Genomic DNA, 16080 nt, shown 5'->3' on the forward strand with positions numbered 1-16080 from the left:
GGCCATTCCTCTGTATGATTTGTGGCCCCTTACTTCCAGGAGTCACTTAGCTTCTGTCCTGTAGTGGGGAGCTGTGGGCCAGCTTCCTGCCGCCCAGCTCCTGGCCACCGGCTAGCTTATGCCCCGAAATAATTACACGGAAACTGTATTCTTTTAAACACTTCCTGACCCATTATTTTCAGGCTCTTACTCACATCTTGACTAACCCATATCTAATAATCTATGTAACACCACGAATGGTGTCTTACCGGGAAAGATTCAGCATGTCTGACCTGGTGGCTGGCTCCATCGCATCTGTCTCCCTGAGGAGAGGCGGGGCAATTGTCTGAGCCATCTACCTTACTTCCTTCTTCCTGTTCTGTCTACTCCACCCACCTATGTTCTAACCTATTAGGCCAAGCAGTTTCTTTATTAATTAACCAATGAAATCATCAGATAGATAGAAGACACACCTACATCACTGTCCTTGACACCTTGTTCTTTTGCTATGTGTACAGTTTGGCTTTGAACTTTGTGGCTATCACATGTCTGTCATGATTGTGATGGGTAAGCTCTGTAGATCTCTAAGTTTATATTTTTCTTTACATATGGGATGTTTTCAGTTGTTATTTCTTTGAGTTTTTCTTTCTCTGCTCCACCCTGAATGACCTAGCCGTCAGTCCATGTTGGATTGCCTGTTCCTGTCCTATAGCTGCAGGCTTGTTTTTCTTCTCCCTTTCTGTTGTTCAGGTGGGGCTATTTAAATGGCCTGCTTTCAGGTTCCCTAGTTGCACTATCCCAGTTCTGCTGAGCGGCTTCTCAGGGGATTTTGCCAGCAGTGGCTTTACTTTTTCATCTCTTCTATTACGGTTGCCTTTGCCTGCTTTGCCTCTACAAGAATTGTTCACATTTTCTTTGCATGTCTCTTTATCTGTTGTATTTGAGTTTAGATAACGTACCACAGAAAATCTGAATTTTGTGTACTCCACTTCCAAAAAGCTGCTGTTGCTGGCATTCTGTCTTCCATTTCTCCTATAATTATGATCAACTAAATCCATGGGCTCTGCGCCCTTCATGCTTTTAGGTGTGTTTATGTCTTTCTCTCTTGTTTTTATTTTTTTCTGTCCATCCAGAAGAGAACATGCTGTGTCTACGTGGCTTAGCTGTCACCAATGGTTGGCCAAGGGATGTGTGCTCAGAGCCTGTTTTAAATTGATTTTCCTGTTGCTATGCTTTATGGAATCCAGCATGGTTCATTTTCATGTCTACCTTGCGTTTCCTTCCTGCTGGGAGTCCTTGATATCTCCTCTGCACAGACTCCCTGTGAGGCAAGTGTGCACAACAGCTTATCAAGGTCTTGCCTGGCTCTTTCCTGGGCTCGTTTTTTGTTGCCCCCTGGTGAGCCAGTGTTGCTTGCCTAGAAGGTGGCCATAACAGGCTTGCTGATCTGTTGTTCTTCCTCATTTATTTACTATTGAAGTTTTGACTGCAGTGGCCACATTACTGCTGGCAAGGGGTGCTTTACCCTTTATTCCTCTTCAGAGCTATGGGTTCTTCATGCTCTGGCTGAAGTGGAGGAGAGGTGTCATCCCCAGGCAAACATGCCTCAGACTCTTCTTTTCTCACCTGCATCTAGCAATTTTTCATGAGTGATTTTATTGTATTTTCATCTTATTGTATGGCTTGAGTCCCTCCTCAGACTCCTTAGATGGTGTCTTTGAGCCGTTTTACTTGGACTGTTCTTCATAGAGACACTATCCTCAGTATCTAAAATATACCATCTCTACTCACTATTTTTTGTTTCTTCAAATTTATGTGATTTTGTATATTTGTTTCAGTGAAGATTCATGATACTGTTTTTTTATATTTGTATTATATTGTGTGCACATTTCAAAGTTTATTTAGCTGGTCTTCAGATAATGAGAGTTAAAGTTATTTCCCAAAGTTACAATATCAGCAATGATCCCAAGAAAACCTTCAACATAAATATTGTGATATTTTGGGAAATAATTACGAAATTTTTTTTTTTTTTTTTTTTTTTTTTTTTTTTTTGGTCTGAGAAGACACTGAATTCCAATGTTACTGTTAACTGTTGGGCAGTGCACGTGCTTCAGCTTGTGAACGTCATAGGACAACTTGCGAGAGTCATTTCTCTCCTTCCACCATATGGGGGTACCAGGGATTGAACTCAAGTCATCAGGCCCAAGGGCCGGCAACCCTCAGTCAGTGCTGTAGCGGTACTTTTAATGAGTCACTTAGAAACTTTCCTCATTCTCCAGGTTCACATAGCACACGGAATTCACTGGGTAGAAAAGACATGTGCACATATGACTGGACACGGGGGGGAGGGGGGGAAACTACAGTGAAGCACATATAAATGGTTCAGTGGTTTTATTTTCCCCTGGAGAGTTAAAGGTGTGAGTCCATAAACCACCACTGATATAGTATCTGTCACACCTGCCCATCTGATATTACAAGTGTAAACCCACCAAATCTTTTTAAACTGCCTTAAAAAACACATAGTCATACATCCAGCCATTTGGTATCTGTATTTTAAAATAGTTTTGCAAAGCTAATGTTTAACGTGGACTCTTATAAACATTTAATCTTACTTAGGGCAAATGATTTTAACCTGACTTTTCCAAATTTTTTCTGCTGTCTAAACAGCGTTCCAGTCATGATCTTTTCATCAGATCTATTTTTAGCCGCCATCCACAGCTATCACAGCTCCCAACAATCTTCCGTGGGGCGAGTATTAGCATTTTTCTAGCACATTTTATTTAGAATGTGCTTTGCAAATTATTTATTAATCTTCACACATGTTTAGCAAAATGGCTGATAGGATATTAGCAGTCTTATTTTAGACAGTTGGGGACGATGGAAAGAGGCGGATGAGCGCTCTGAGGCACTGATAGGTCTGGGAGAGGATTTCTGTGTGTGGCCCCGCCAGTCTGCATCAGCAGTGGTTTCTGTGTGTGGCCCCGCCCTGTCTGCACCAGCAGTGATTTTCATTTCAGTGCGTCCCTTCCTTCAGCTGGTTTTTCGTAGCTTTCTTCTTGGCAGTGCTCATGGGATTCTTCTTATTCCATGGAATCTACTATTTTTTGCTTTGTACTTGGGGAAAGCCAGGGAGAAAAGACATAGTTTTGTTTGTAAATGTACTGTTTCAGATTTTTAACTCAGCTTATAAATACTTAAGGGCACACCTGAATTTCCCCTCCACACTGATGTGTGTTTATGGGTTTCCAGTTTGAACTCCCCCTGCAGTTTCTGAACCTGTGAAGCCTTGTGTCAGTACCCTTTTTTAGCCAAATGTCAGGAAACATTCCTGCCTTCACTTTGCCTCTTAACTGTCTTTCCCTCTACCTCACGGAGATGGAGACCATGTACGCTTTCTCCGTCCATCTCATCTGGTCACGGGTTTCTCTTCTGTTAGCCAGTCCCCAGGCTGCTCCCTGAGCTGGTTGATAAACTGTAATGCAGCATAGACTGTGTGTGGCTGCACTCAGGTGACACCCTGGATCTTTCTCATTCCTCTGCCTCTTCTACAGTGGGAAGGTTTGTTTTGTCCTCTCCAGAATGTAAACCTAAATCTGTAGTTTATGCCCTAAAACTTGTTACATTGTCTCAGCAACTTTCCTTGTAATTATTGAAAGTTACCTTTAAAATGACTTATGGCTTTACATGATTTAGGTTTTGCTTTTTCTTTTAGTCCCCTTTTTGTCTTTATAATTTGTCCATATAGTACTTTTTGTTCATTTTTGTGATACTTTCTCCACCTGTGTTCCAAGCTGACCTAGAGCACCATCTGACCTAACTAGTATCTCTGTTTTCTGGAATTTAATACTCTTTGAGTCTTTTATCTCCTTCTGTGTGGAACTTTGAGCCGCCCCTCTGATGACGTGGTCTCTCTTCCGCAGATGGGCCCTCTAGTGAAGTTCACTCTGATGACGTGGTCTCTCTTCCGCAGATGGGCCCTCTAGTGAAGTTCCTCTGACTAGTAGACAGCTAAGTTAGACTTTCCTGTTTGTAAATATTGCACAGCAGTGATGATACATACAGTTTTATCTGTTTATTCTGTGTCTTTGTTGATTATCAAATGGAACTGAGGATAGTTACAAAGTGGAAGGAAGCAGGATGGAGTCGTAGTTTCAGAGTTTAATATGTGAGATTGCTGCTTTGTGAAAACAGTATAAATTTACAGGAATCAGATTGCTTAATCAACTTTATAAATCTGGAACTTTCTTGTTTGTGCTGCATAATGGTAGTGGTAATTGTCAACTTGACACGGTTTAGAATTACCTCTGATGGGCCTCTGAGCAGGTCTGTGCTAGGATTATTTAATAATCTTCGTTATCTTAATTGAGTTGGGAAGACCCTCCTGCTATAATTGCCAGTATTCCCTAGGCAGGAAGTCCTGGAGTTTAGAAGTGTGAAAAAGTTAAGCATGCATGGGTGCGTGTGTGCTTGCATTTGTGCATTGCTGTCTGCCTGATGTGAATATGCTATGACCAGCTCCCTCGGGCTTTTCTGTTAGTTGATATGTAGGTGCTCAGTAGTTATGAGTGAATGGAGCTGGGCATAGCAATGTCCACGTCACAGCTATGTGGCCTTGTGTCATCACAGATTTCTCAACTGGAAATTATGCATCAGAAAAGGAAAGACATGGGTTTACCTGATATTTTAGACTGTAGGTTTCTCTTTTAAAAATTCATATTTTAACTGCTTTCCTGACCTCATTTTATTTAAAAAAAAAAAAAAAAACCTGCTTACTTGATAGTCTAAGTGCTTTTGTATTTTTTGTATTTTCAATATCTTTTCTGTGCAGGACTATAATGATGAAATCAGGCAAGCGCAGCTCCAGGAATTAACATATTTGAATGGAGGTTCAGAAAATGCAGATGTTCCAGTGGTTCGAGGAAAATCCACTTTGCGTACAAGAGGTGTAACAACACCAGCAATAACCAGGTAGGTATAATTACTTTTTGTTTTAGATTGGCAGACCATGGCAGTAGTTTGAATGTTGCTGTCATTAATAGGTGGAAATAGTTGTCAGTAGATCTGTACAAACCTGCATTCAGACACTGTGATGTCTTAGTCAGGAGACTGACTTTGCAGTGAGAAAGTTGAACTTAAGCTTGCATATATCCTGCACGCCTTCCTGGCACAGATTCTCCCCAGCACAGATTCTCCCCAGCACAGACTCTCCCCAGCACAGACTCTCCCCAGCACAGACTCTCCCCAGCACAGACTCTCCCCAGCACAGACTCTCCCCAGCACAGACTCTCCCCAGCACAGACTCTCCCCAGCACAGATTCTCCCCAGCACAGACTCTCCCCAGCACAGATTCTCCCCAGCACAGACTCTCCAATTCCCTGAGATGGAGCTTGATTTTAAGTCCTTATGTAGCAGTGGCACCATAAGCGGATACCCTCCGCATGTACTGACTGCCACCTATTGGGTTGTTCCCCACCAGTGCTGAGCATACTGTCAGGCAGCATGAGGCCCGCTGAATGCCTCTGCCTGTGTCCACTGTCCATAACCTCAGACTTATGAAAACTACTGAGCTAGCATGTGGACACAAAGATTATATTTCTGTCTTTGAATTGATGATTAGTTTATAATAGGAAAAAAATGTTTCAAAGAAATAAGAGAAATCTGAGATGGCTATCTTAACATTTGAGATAAAGAGGCGAATCTTTTTGTTATGAAACTATTTTGGGGGACAGTGATTTCCTATGTCTCCTGAATTCTGGGATTATAGTCTGCATCACCACCCACCCCCAGCTAGTAATTTTAACTTCTCTGTTAAAGTGGCAACTATGTAGAAATTTATTTTTCAGATACATTACGTGTTGAAATTTAAAATAGCAGTTATTTTATATCTTCAAGTTCATTTGGGGATAAAGTTACTTCCTTAGAGTGTGCTAGTCAGTAGTAGTCAGTAGCTGTTTGTGCTGCTGTGTTGTAGGTAGGGCTGCTATGAAAAAGTCTAGTAGGAATCTTCATTGCCACTTGTTGGTGTTGCTTGAAATTAGTTACTTACTTGTTGTAGCTGCCATGACCAGAGATCTGGTATCTTTTAGGTGGAATTTTCTTTTTTTTCTTTCTTTCCTCACAGAAACAGAAACCAGATGTCCAAACTCAGTGTCATTAAGGCAAGGGTGAGGTTCTGGAAAGGGGTAAATCCTTCCCTTGTCACTTCTTTCTGTCCTGGTGACTGCAGGGTTTTATGATCTGTGATGCATCACTCTGGTCCCTCCGTCTTTACACAGTCACATCCTCTTCTCTCGCTTTTGACAAGGGCGTGTGACTGTATGGAAGGCCTGCTCAGGTTCCATCAGGCCTTTACCCTCAATTCACATAACCTGCACAGGCTCCCATGATTCAGACAGCGTCCTACTGCAGTTGCTATGCTAGTTTTATCTTCATGTGATGGGAGCTACATGTTTTCCCAAACTATGTCACTTGTAAAAGTATGTTCAGTAGGTAATTGTGAAAGTTTTCAAACTTGTAATGCCTGTACGTTACCACTTTCTGCTGTATATTTCCCTGTATGGAGCCCAGGTATTGTGTTTTAGGCTGAGTGTTACACTTGTGCAGATATAGAGTTCCCTTTGTGGACTGGAATGTCTTGTTCAGATCTTTCTTCTAAAGGAAATAGCATGTGTGGACAGATAAGAAACAGCCTCCCAGAAAGGAGATTCCTGTGCTGTCAGTGATGTAGATGGGAGATGCAGTCCTGCATCATGGGAGATTGGATTTACTAGATTATAATGCAGTTAAAACAAATACTATAGTCTAGTGATATAGTAACTATGGTAACAGTGATATAAACAAGCTATTGTGCTGCCTGTCCTGTAATAGTAGAACATGCACAGCAGTGTACCCTAAGCGTGCAGAAAGTTCTGTTCTTTAGTTTATGCCAGTGTACACCGACTACATTTAATGGATCCCTGCCACTAACCATCATTTAGGAAATTAGCCTGACCACCTGTGGATACAGAAATAGGTATCACCATATTGGAATATAAGTTTATATATGTTCTTATGAGTGACAGATACATAACCTTATGCAAGTAGATTTACTACACAAAAACACATGTTCTGTACTTATTATATTATACAAGTAACAAAATTCATCATACTAATTAATAGCTCTTACATATCACATGTTCAAATAGTAGCTCAAAATGAGTCTCCACTGACTAGAGAATGTCATGATGGAGCATGTCCAGTGACTGTGTTTGAAAACAGTGTTCCTTAAATCACTAGGAGATTATAAGTTGGTGCTCTTTACATGAAGGTGGTAATGTTGCCAAGAGGTACGGAAGAGACATACTTTCTGTATTCTAGAATGTTTGAGTTGGAGAAACCCTGTCCTCTGCATGTGTGAACCATGATTAGTTAAAGCTTTCATTTCATGTAAAACTATTCCCAGTTGAACCTTGTGACTCAAATTTATCTTGAGTTTTCTTTATGGCAAGTGATGAAGAAAGCCTGTTTAGTTCCTGAATGAGATCAAGGTCTCAAACTTGTAATCTCAGAAGCTAGGCTGGTCTCTGCCAGGGCTACATAGTGAGACCATGTATCAAAAACGACAATTTTTTAAAAGCTTCCTGTGGTGCAGTTCGATTGTATTACAGCATCTTTGGGTAGCTCCCCAGAAGCTGGTTCTTATCATCATGTGTTGTTTACTCATGTCTTTCAAACTGAAGTTATCTTGTCTACATCTTCTTTGTTTTTTTCCCTGTTACATGGTAAATTGATGGAAGCTCCCGTGTTCCTAGTTGAAGGCATATGTGGAAATAACTCAGCAGTGACCACCTAGAACTCCCTCTTGTTCACATATTTCTTACCTCATGGCATGAGTAAGTTTGAAGGGCATGTGCCTTGTGGGACTACTTTGGAGTCTCAGAGTAGAACAAATTGGTTTATAGAATCTTCTAGCATTACTTTACCTTTGCCACTTCAGGATAAGGATCTGAAGTTAAATCACCCAGTAATAACATTGTAATAAACCATTTTTGTTGCAAGGAGAACTAAGTTTATTCTTTACCCATAGTCTTCTGTGTTCTGCCTGACCCAGCTGTGACCCAGATGACCCCAGAAGAAAAGAGACTTGGGGAGCAGCCTGAATGGGATTTTTACTACACATTTGGAGGTTGTTGTGGAGGGTTGACCTAGAAGCTGCAGACCCCTCACGGATGCCTGCTTCTGTTCCCTCAGTCTTTTGTGTGTTAGCCATGTGTGGAGTGTGACATATGCTTTGAATCCTTTCTTTGCTCTGCGTGTATTCCTGGCAATTTTAAGCTCTCTCTGAGTCTCAGATTCCTTATCCATAGGATAGGGCCCACTCATGCGTTGGGATCACATTGGCTGCCATTCTGGAATGGCATCATTCATGTGGCCTCCCAGAAGTCAGAGCTCTGCCTTAGATATTCCCATACTGTATTACGCTAGCTGCCTAGATACATGTTTATTTGCTGTGATTTACTTTGTCTGTGTTATCCTTACTACATTTTACAGACGTGTGGATCATTGATTTGTCTGAGATATCAGCGTATGAAGAATAACGTGTTAGAAAGTATGACAGATCCTGCTAATTTGATCATCTTGCTTTTAGGGGAAGAGGAGGAGTCACAACCAGGCCTGTTGCAGTTGGGGTACCACGTGGGACACCCACTCCCCGAGGAGTCCTTTCTACCCGAGGGCCAGTGAGCCGGGGAAGAGGACTTCTCACTCCCAGAGCAAGAGGTGTCCCCCCAACTGGATACAGACCTCCACCGCCACCTCCAACACAGGACACCTATGGAGAGTATGTAAGTAAAGGCAGTAACTTTGGGGATTAAGTTGATCCAGTCCAGATAGTGTATCAGTGTATCATGGTCATGTTCTCTGGTTCTCCTCCTCAACGTAGCAAATAGTTATTGAACATTAAAGTCACCATAGAAATTCAAAAGTTTAAGTTCGATTTTTGCCAGACCTCTTAAAACTAATGCAAAATTTTATCTGTGGGGAATGCAAGACTGGGTTAAGGGGATAGCTGGTAAGCTCTTTGATGAGTTGGCTAGAACATAGAATTCTTTGATGTTCCATTTCCGGTTGCCTCTGAGTAAGTCAGTCACATGAAAAGTGATTGCCTAAATACACCAAGATGGTGTCACCTTTAAATGTGTCGTTTTTATCTGCTTAGTACAGTATAGATTTGTAATGGAAGTTTTTTTCAGTCAAGAAAATTAAAATTCCATATTTTTATCAATTAATATTCTTTACCAATTCATTTATTAATTCTCAGATTCAGTTTGTAGTTAAGGTAAGAGAAAGAAATACAAGTGAAAGAGTCGAACAGAAGGGAAGGTGCCCATTCAGGTCACCGGGATTCTTGGTATAGCTTTCTGGCTTATCACAGATGGAGAAAATGAGAAGTCAGTAGATGAATGGCTCCTGCCAGTAACTGGGTATTGAGGGAGTCCTTGGACAGCTGTCAAAGGTAGCAGTGATGGGGATAAGATGCCAGCACTGATGGCCCTTACTGTCCTGCTTTATGGAGGTGCTGAGCACCTCTTTGCACAGTTTCTAGAAGGGTATAGTTTTCCCAGAGTCACTAGAATCCTCTTTCATCTGGAGCTGTTTTGACCTGCACATTCTGAACTTGCCTTGTTGACTGAGGTTTCTGTACTGCCCACTCCCACAGCCTTTCAGTCCAAAGAAGCACAGAGAGGTCTACATTAATCAAAAACTGGTTAGCCTATTAGCTTAGGCTTTTTATTAACTCTTTCTTACATCTTAAATTAGCCCATTATTCTTGTCTATGTTAGCCATGTGACTTGGTACCATTTTCAGTGAGGCATTCTCATCTTGCTTCCTCTGCATCTGGGTAACGACTGCAGACTTCTTTCCTATTCCCAGAATTCTCCCGTTCTTGTCGCCCCACCTATACTTCCTGCCTGGCTACTGGCCAATCAGCATTTTATTAAATTAGATTATATTAAAACAGTACAACTGACAAATCTTTAAAGAGTATAAGATCATTGTCCCACAGCATTGCCTGAAATTCCATGAATGCTGTCTTCTTATGCTTCCAGACCAGGCTTGTGCCTTGAAGGTTTGGCCAGAACTGCTCTTCCCATATCATCTGCTTCTTTTTTCTGCTTCTGCGTCGCTCAGCTAGTGCTGCAGAAGCTCATGGGGACGATCGCTGAGCTGTGAGCGCTTGAGCATTACAGCTATTGTTGCCATGTCTTTCCCATCTGAACATGTGTAGGAAAGAGGTGGGCAGTGCTTGGCTCCTTTGACTGAGCAGCTAGCCCTGTGATTTATACCCAACAATGCCATCATTCCATAACAGAGTTGTTTTGCTATTCAGTTGTGGGAGGATGTGGCTCTTTTCTCTCTTCTTGTCTCTTAAAACTGCTTGTTTTCCTGTTTCATTGTGTTATTGTGAAACTCTCAGTGATGTCCAGGTTTGGAGTTCTTCTGCAGATGCTGGCGTTTCCAAAAGGAGTAGGCACAACAAAGAGAAGGAATCTCTTGAAGTCCCTGAAGGTACATGCCATGGCTACTAGTAGACCACCATGGCTGCATGATGCTACAGAAATTGCCAGGCAGGGGTTATGGGAAATTGGGTCATGGAATTCATTTCACCATCCATTTTGAAAGAGTTAGGCAAGCTAACATTTGCTGCTTTCATAACCACGTGTTTAGAAAGGTCTTGTCACCTTTCCATGTCCTAATTCATCTTAGAGTCAGTAAGGACTGTTTGACAGGCCTCTGCGTGAGCCACGTGCCCATCCCCTGGCTCAGTGTCTGTATGCTGACCAGCCTAAAAATTAGTTGAATAAATCCAAACATTTCTTGCCCAGAGGCGGAAAATAAAAACAAGTAGATTCTTATTTTTGGTCTGAGTGCAGGGGGTAGGGGTAGGGTGGGATGTTGGTTGACTGTAGCTCTGATCTTTGTTCAATATTTGATAGTGAGAAAATAACTGGACCAACCAAATTAGTGAATTGACAGATAAATATTGTGCGGAATGAAATGACTCTATTAGGTCTCAGCTGCCATGGCAGATTACTGACAACCACTTCCATATTGCTTTACTTTGCCTGGAAGGCATCAGCTGCAGCTCTGTGCACGCCTGCTTTCCAGGCCACGGTAGGAAGAATAGCAGGATGCAGGAAACACTGTCATCGGTGCACACCTTCCCCGAGCAACTCCTGTTGTGAAGGGTTCAGACTACAAATGTGATCCCTTAATTTCACATCTGTTTTTCATTGAAATACCTTTTCAGATTAATAGCCAAGCTGAAGGATTTCCCCCACTTAGCCTAGCTTTTTGTAATCCCTTGGCAGAGTTAATGTAAAATGCTAGGCAGCTGTATACTGTAACTGGGACATCACTGTTGGCTGGTGCAGGGAGGAGAAAAGGCCTTCTCCTGTCACTTACGGGCTTGCTATTAGTTGCTTCTCTGCTGGTCCCTCTTAACCCCATCCTGCTCTCTTGACCCAACTAGAACTGAATGACCCTCATCCAGTTACACGAGGACAGTTTTTAGCCTGACATGTGTCTAGACATTGGCCATTGGTCTTAACTGTTGGAAATGCTGATGGCTAGTGATTGTTTAGCTTTCATCATTGTATGTGCAGGTGTATTGCCAAACAGACATAAATAAATAGCCCCTAACTTTTGTTACTTCATCATTTTTTTAAGATAGGATAGGTACACTACAAAATCCCGAATTTCAACCTTGAATAACATGAAAAGTAGTTGTTTATCTTAGAGCACGTGGAAAGGCCTGTCTTGTTCCCCTTGCAGTGCAGTAACTGTGAGCTAGGTACTAAACTCTGAGAGGCAGGGCTTCTCCCGTCTCCTACTCACCTTCTCATCACCAGCACCTCATGCCTTAGTCAGTGTTTACTAAATGGATGGGCGTGGAAGGGTGCCTATGTTGAAGAAGGCCCGTTTTAGAAAGTTGCCAACTGCAGTCTCTGCTGGGGTCTCCGTGATATGCAATGCCTGCAGCTCTCTGCTGGGGCCTCTGTGGCATGCAGTGCCTACAGCTCTCCACTGGGACCTCTGTGACATTCAGTTCCTGCTGTGTCTCATGAGCGTGCATGGAACTGTGTAGTACATGCATCTCTTCTTACCTGCCTCTGAGATCATTCGCTTTCATGACGAGAACCATGTCTTCATTAGTTTTTCTTTAGCCATTGTCATAATAGCCCTACCAAGCCAGGTAACTTCCCTTTCTGGAGGTTCCACTGACTTGCTTAAATGCGATTTCTCTCCCTTTCTAGTCAGTACTTACCATTTTATGTCTCCCTAAATTGATAATTGAAAATGAGAACTATTAGGAAGAATGGACAGGGATAAGGATGAAAACAACCAGTGACCTAAAATAAATAAAAAAGGCCTTCTCACTGTTTCAGGACGTCAGACCATCTCTATTTCTGAGAAGAGTTCTTCTGCAATTCAGAAATATAAATTGTGAAGATGTCCTTGAGGCTGGGGACAGCTTATTTGAATAGCATACATGCAGCCTTGGGTTTGATTCCTGGCATTACAATGAATAAGAATTTTTAAAAGTCCTTAACAAATATTCAGTAACAAATTTTTATTTCCATAACCATTGTTTGATTATATTTAACCACCCCTGTTTACTTTTTAAAATAGTTTGAACAGTTACTGTTTGAAGTGATTATTTCTAGAGTAGATATGGTGGCAGGGTATCATATAGTTGTTTATTTAAACCAAACCTAGAGGAAGAATCCTGGTGTGTATTGGTTGTTTGTTTTGAATCCTGGCATGCTTGATGCTGTTGAAAAAGCCTGTCTAGATGCTTGAGACAGTGCATTCTCTTCATAGTAAGTATCCTAAAAATAGAATGGCATTCTCGTACAGGTTGAGACACAGGAAAGACAATGAATGAGCACGTGGTCATTGATTTGCTATCTAATGAACTCACATGAAGCCTGTGGAAAGCTGAGGATGCATAGGGATAGCCTGTTAATGTAGATGTAATGGCGGAGGGCCCACCTAAGGGCTGGCCTATCAAATGGGCCAAGGCAGTTTCTTTATTAACCAATGAAATCAACACAAACAGAAGACTCTCCCACATCATGTTAAAATGGGATGGGTTTTTTCCTAGGTGAGTGGGGAATCGTATCCTCTGTAATACCTCTGAGCCCAGTGTGTCAGTAGTCACAGTCACAAAGAATTCTCCTGCTCAGTCATCCAGAAGTATGTCTGCTGGATGTGTGTTTGACTGGTATTACCATTCCTGAGAGCCAAGGTGACCTGTGCAGGAGCTTTGGGTAAAGCCAGATAGCCATGATCAACCCAAAGCCTGCTCTTAATTAGACTTTTCTTTAACAAATATCCCAGGAAAGCAAAGTAGTTCACTGTCTCTCCCCGCCCCCCCCAAATGCAGGAAATAATGATGGATGTGCTTTTTAGTCATTGAGGACTTTGTGTCAGTGCCTTGCTCTCTACTTTAGGGTTGCACAGTAGTCATAATAATAGTAACCCCACATCTCTTTTTCTGGAGAACAAGAGGTTCCTTTCTCCCAACGATATCAACTTATTTTTTATGCCCACACCCAAATAATTACGTAATTGGAAATTTAATTAATATAGCCTGTAGTGTGTTGGTTCTCAACCTATGGGTCGCGGCCCCTTTGGGGGTTGCATATAGGATACCCTGCATGTGAGATATATACATGATGATTCATAAAAGTAGCCAAATTACAGTTATGAAGTAGAAATGAAAGAATTTTATGGCTGGGGTCAGCACAACATGAGGAACTGTGTTATTGGATCGCAGGGCTAGGAAGGTTGGGAACCACAGCTACAGTGTTTTCACTGTGAGCGCTTAAATAGTCCAAGTGTGGTCATTCAGGAAGACAGGCCCAGCAGAGCCCAGCATTCCTGCAAACTGGGGACAAGCTGCGTTTTGGTCACAGTAAAAGAAAAAAGGCATTTAAGCAAGCATGCGTCCCCATTGTGCATGGCAGCTGCATTTCTGTCTCTGAAGGACCTTATCAATTATTTGCAACTGACCACCTGCAAAAGAGAAAGGCTCTCTCAGTGTTGCTTATATGGTAGGTTTGTTTTTTTTTTTTTTTTCTGTTTGCACCCCCTCACATGTTAACTGCTGGAAGGAAGTCGCCTGCTTTGGGTCACTGTCTTGTTCTTTTCAGACCTTGCTTTGGCTCTGTATATGTGCGTTCTTTACATACTGAACTCTGAACAGTAATTGGGTGTCTTCCAGTTTACCTTGATGCTGCACAAGCTCTCTAAGTTATCACAGATCCAACAGGTTTCCCCTGTATCACTCTCTCCTCCATTTCCAAATTCAGTCGTAAGCAATAAAGGCTCTCGTTATCCAGTTTCTTTCTGACATGGCCTCACATGGAAGAGCCACAACCAATGATTTAGGTGTACATGTTGTAAGGGCAACTTTACTTGCTAACTAATTACCAATTTATTATTACCAATATATTACTTTGAGTGTAAGTAACAACTCTACTTTAGAAGAAATAACCTTCTGTTTAGAACCAAATACTGTGACCATGCAAGGATGGTCCTGACTCAACATAACACATCTAGCTGGATCATAGGTTATACAAACCTTCATAGCCAGATTTTGGATATGCTGTCACTCCCTTCCCACACAAAGGAGAGAAACTGGTTTAGAATTCTAAGTGTCTTCAGGATGAAGCTGAGCGTCTATCCTGTCTGACTGTGGAGCCAGCATTAACCTATTGCTCACTGCACATCAGCTTGCAGGGTTCTGTCTGTGCTGCACACTCCTTCACTGCACAGACGCCTGAGTAGTGTATGCCTTTCCATCAGCTCTTGCTTCCTTTTAATTCCTTTTCCTGTCTTGCCCTCATCGTCTAACTAGAACCCCTTTCTTCATCAGACATTGTTAATGTCAAAAGAAAAAAAAATGATTGAATTTGAAGATCTGCATTGCCATTGTTTTCAATGCTAGAATTGAGCCATTCTTTATCTCATAAAATTGAGTAAATGTTCAGTGAGCCAAGAATGGGTGATTAAATTTGTATACACACATACAGATAGAGTTGGGATGGGCAGTGCTGGCTCATGCTTTTAGGAGGCAGAGGCAGACAGATATCTGTGAATCGGAGGCTAGCTTGGTCTACAAAATGAATTAAAAAAAAAAAAAGCTGAGGAAGGTAGAACCAAAAAGGAAAATTAGTCATTTCAGAAGGGCTTTCCTTGTGAGGTAGGGACGGGTAGCAGTGAGAAAGCGTACCCCACCTGCATCTCCTTTGGTCCGTGAGCTGTGTGACAAGCAATCTGGACTCACTCGCACTGGCCAGCTGGGAAATTTGGCTTTTTCTCCCTAACCTGTGTTTGTTCACAAGGCATTATAAGCAGTTCAGTTCCATTAACAGAGAGCTAGAGCATAAATGGCTGTTTCCTTACTCACAGTTTCTTCCAGAACAGTGGACTCCCACGTTTGTGCTGAGAATGTTGTGTCACCTCTGACACTTAGCACTTCCCCACCTCTGCTTTCTTTCTTGGCCTGTTTTCATTAGACTGTGGGTTTCTTTCTTGCCTTTATTTTGCCTCCATTTGCAGGAGCCTTTCACAGGGCCAGACAGTTTGTAGATGTCACCTAAGGGCGTAGAAGGTGGCTAGATTGGTCACCTAATTCCCACGCTGTGGTCATGTGTTCATGACACTTTCTGACCTTCTTAATGAAGTAAAATTCAGTAGCTTATGCCAGTTTTAGCAAACATTAGATATTAAATACTAGTGCCATTTAATGGGGGCTCGGTTATTCCACCAGTCTAAGTAGACTTTTCACTGTTCTTTAGGATGCACACCTGTTTTGTTGTTATCTGCTTTGTTTAGCCTTTCTGGGATTACGATTCGCTCTGCCTGCAGACGTTGCTGCTGGTAGATCTGCAGTCAGTCTGCATGTCTGTAACCTTGCCCAGCTTGATGATCCCATAGTGGAACGTTTTCCACTGGAACTTGGCTTCCTTTAACAAGTCAGGAGAGAATAATAATAATAAGAAGAATATAAGAAACTAATTTCATCAAATAGAAATTCTGATTTTTGAAGAG

At 42.0% G+C, this 16080-nt stretch overlaps 1 protein-coding gene across 3 annotated transcripts in view; it reads left to right on the plus strand.

The window, feature by feature from the left end:
* The window catches only part of Khdrbs3 (KH RNA binding domain containing, signal transduction associated 3), a 153215-nt gene that overhangs the window by 81455 nt on the left and 55680 nt on the right, over positions 1-16080 (plus strand). For all 3 annotated transcript variants that reach the window (XR_005287001.2, XR_005287000.2, XM_038344100.2), the window contains exons 5-6: positions 4808-4947; positions 8606-8801. Coding sequence is in view for 1 of the 3 variants with exons in the window: in XM_038344100.2 (XP_038200028.1) it covers positions 4808-4947; positions 8606-8801 (336 nt within the window). In the remaining 2 variants the exon portion in view is untranslated. The remainder of the gene's footprint in view (positions 1-4807; positions 4948-8605; positions 8802-16080) is intronic.

This window comes from Arvicola amphibius, chromosome 9 (assembly GCF_903992535.2).
Source record: "Arvicola amphibius chromosome 9, mArvAmp1.2, whole genome shotgun sequence".
Classification (NCBI taxonomy): domain Eukaryota; kingdom Metazoa; phylum Chordata; class Mammalia; order Rodentia; family Cricetidae; genus Arvicola; species Arvicola amphibius.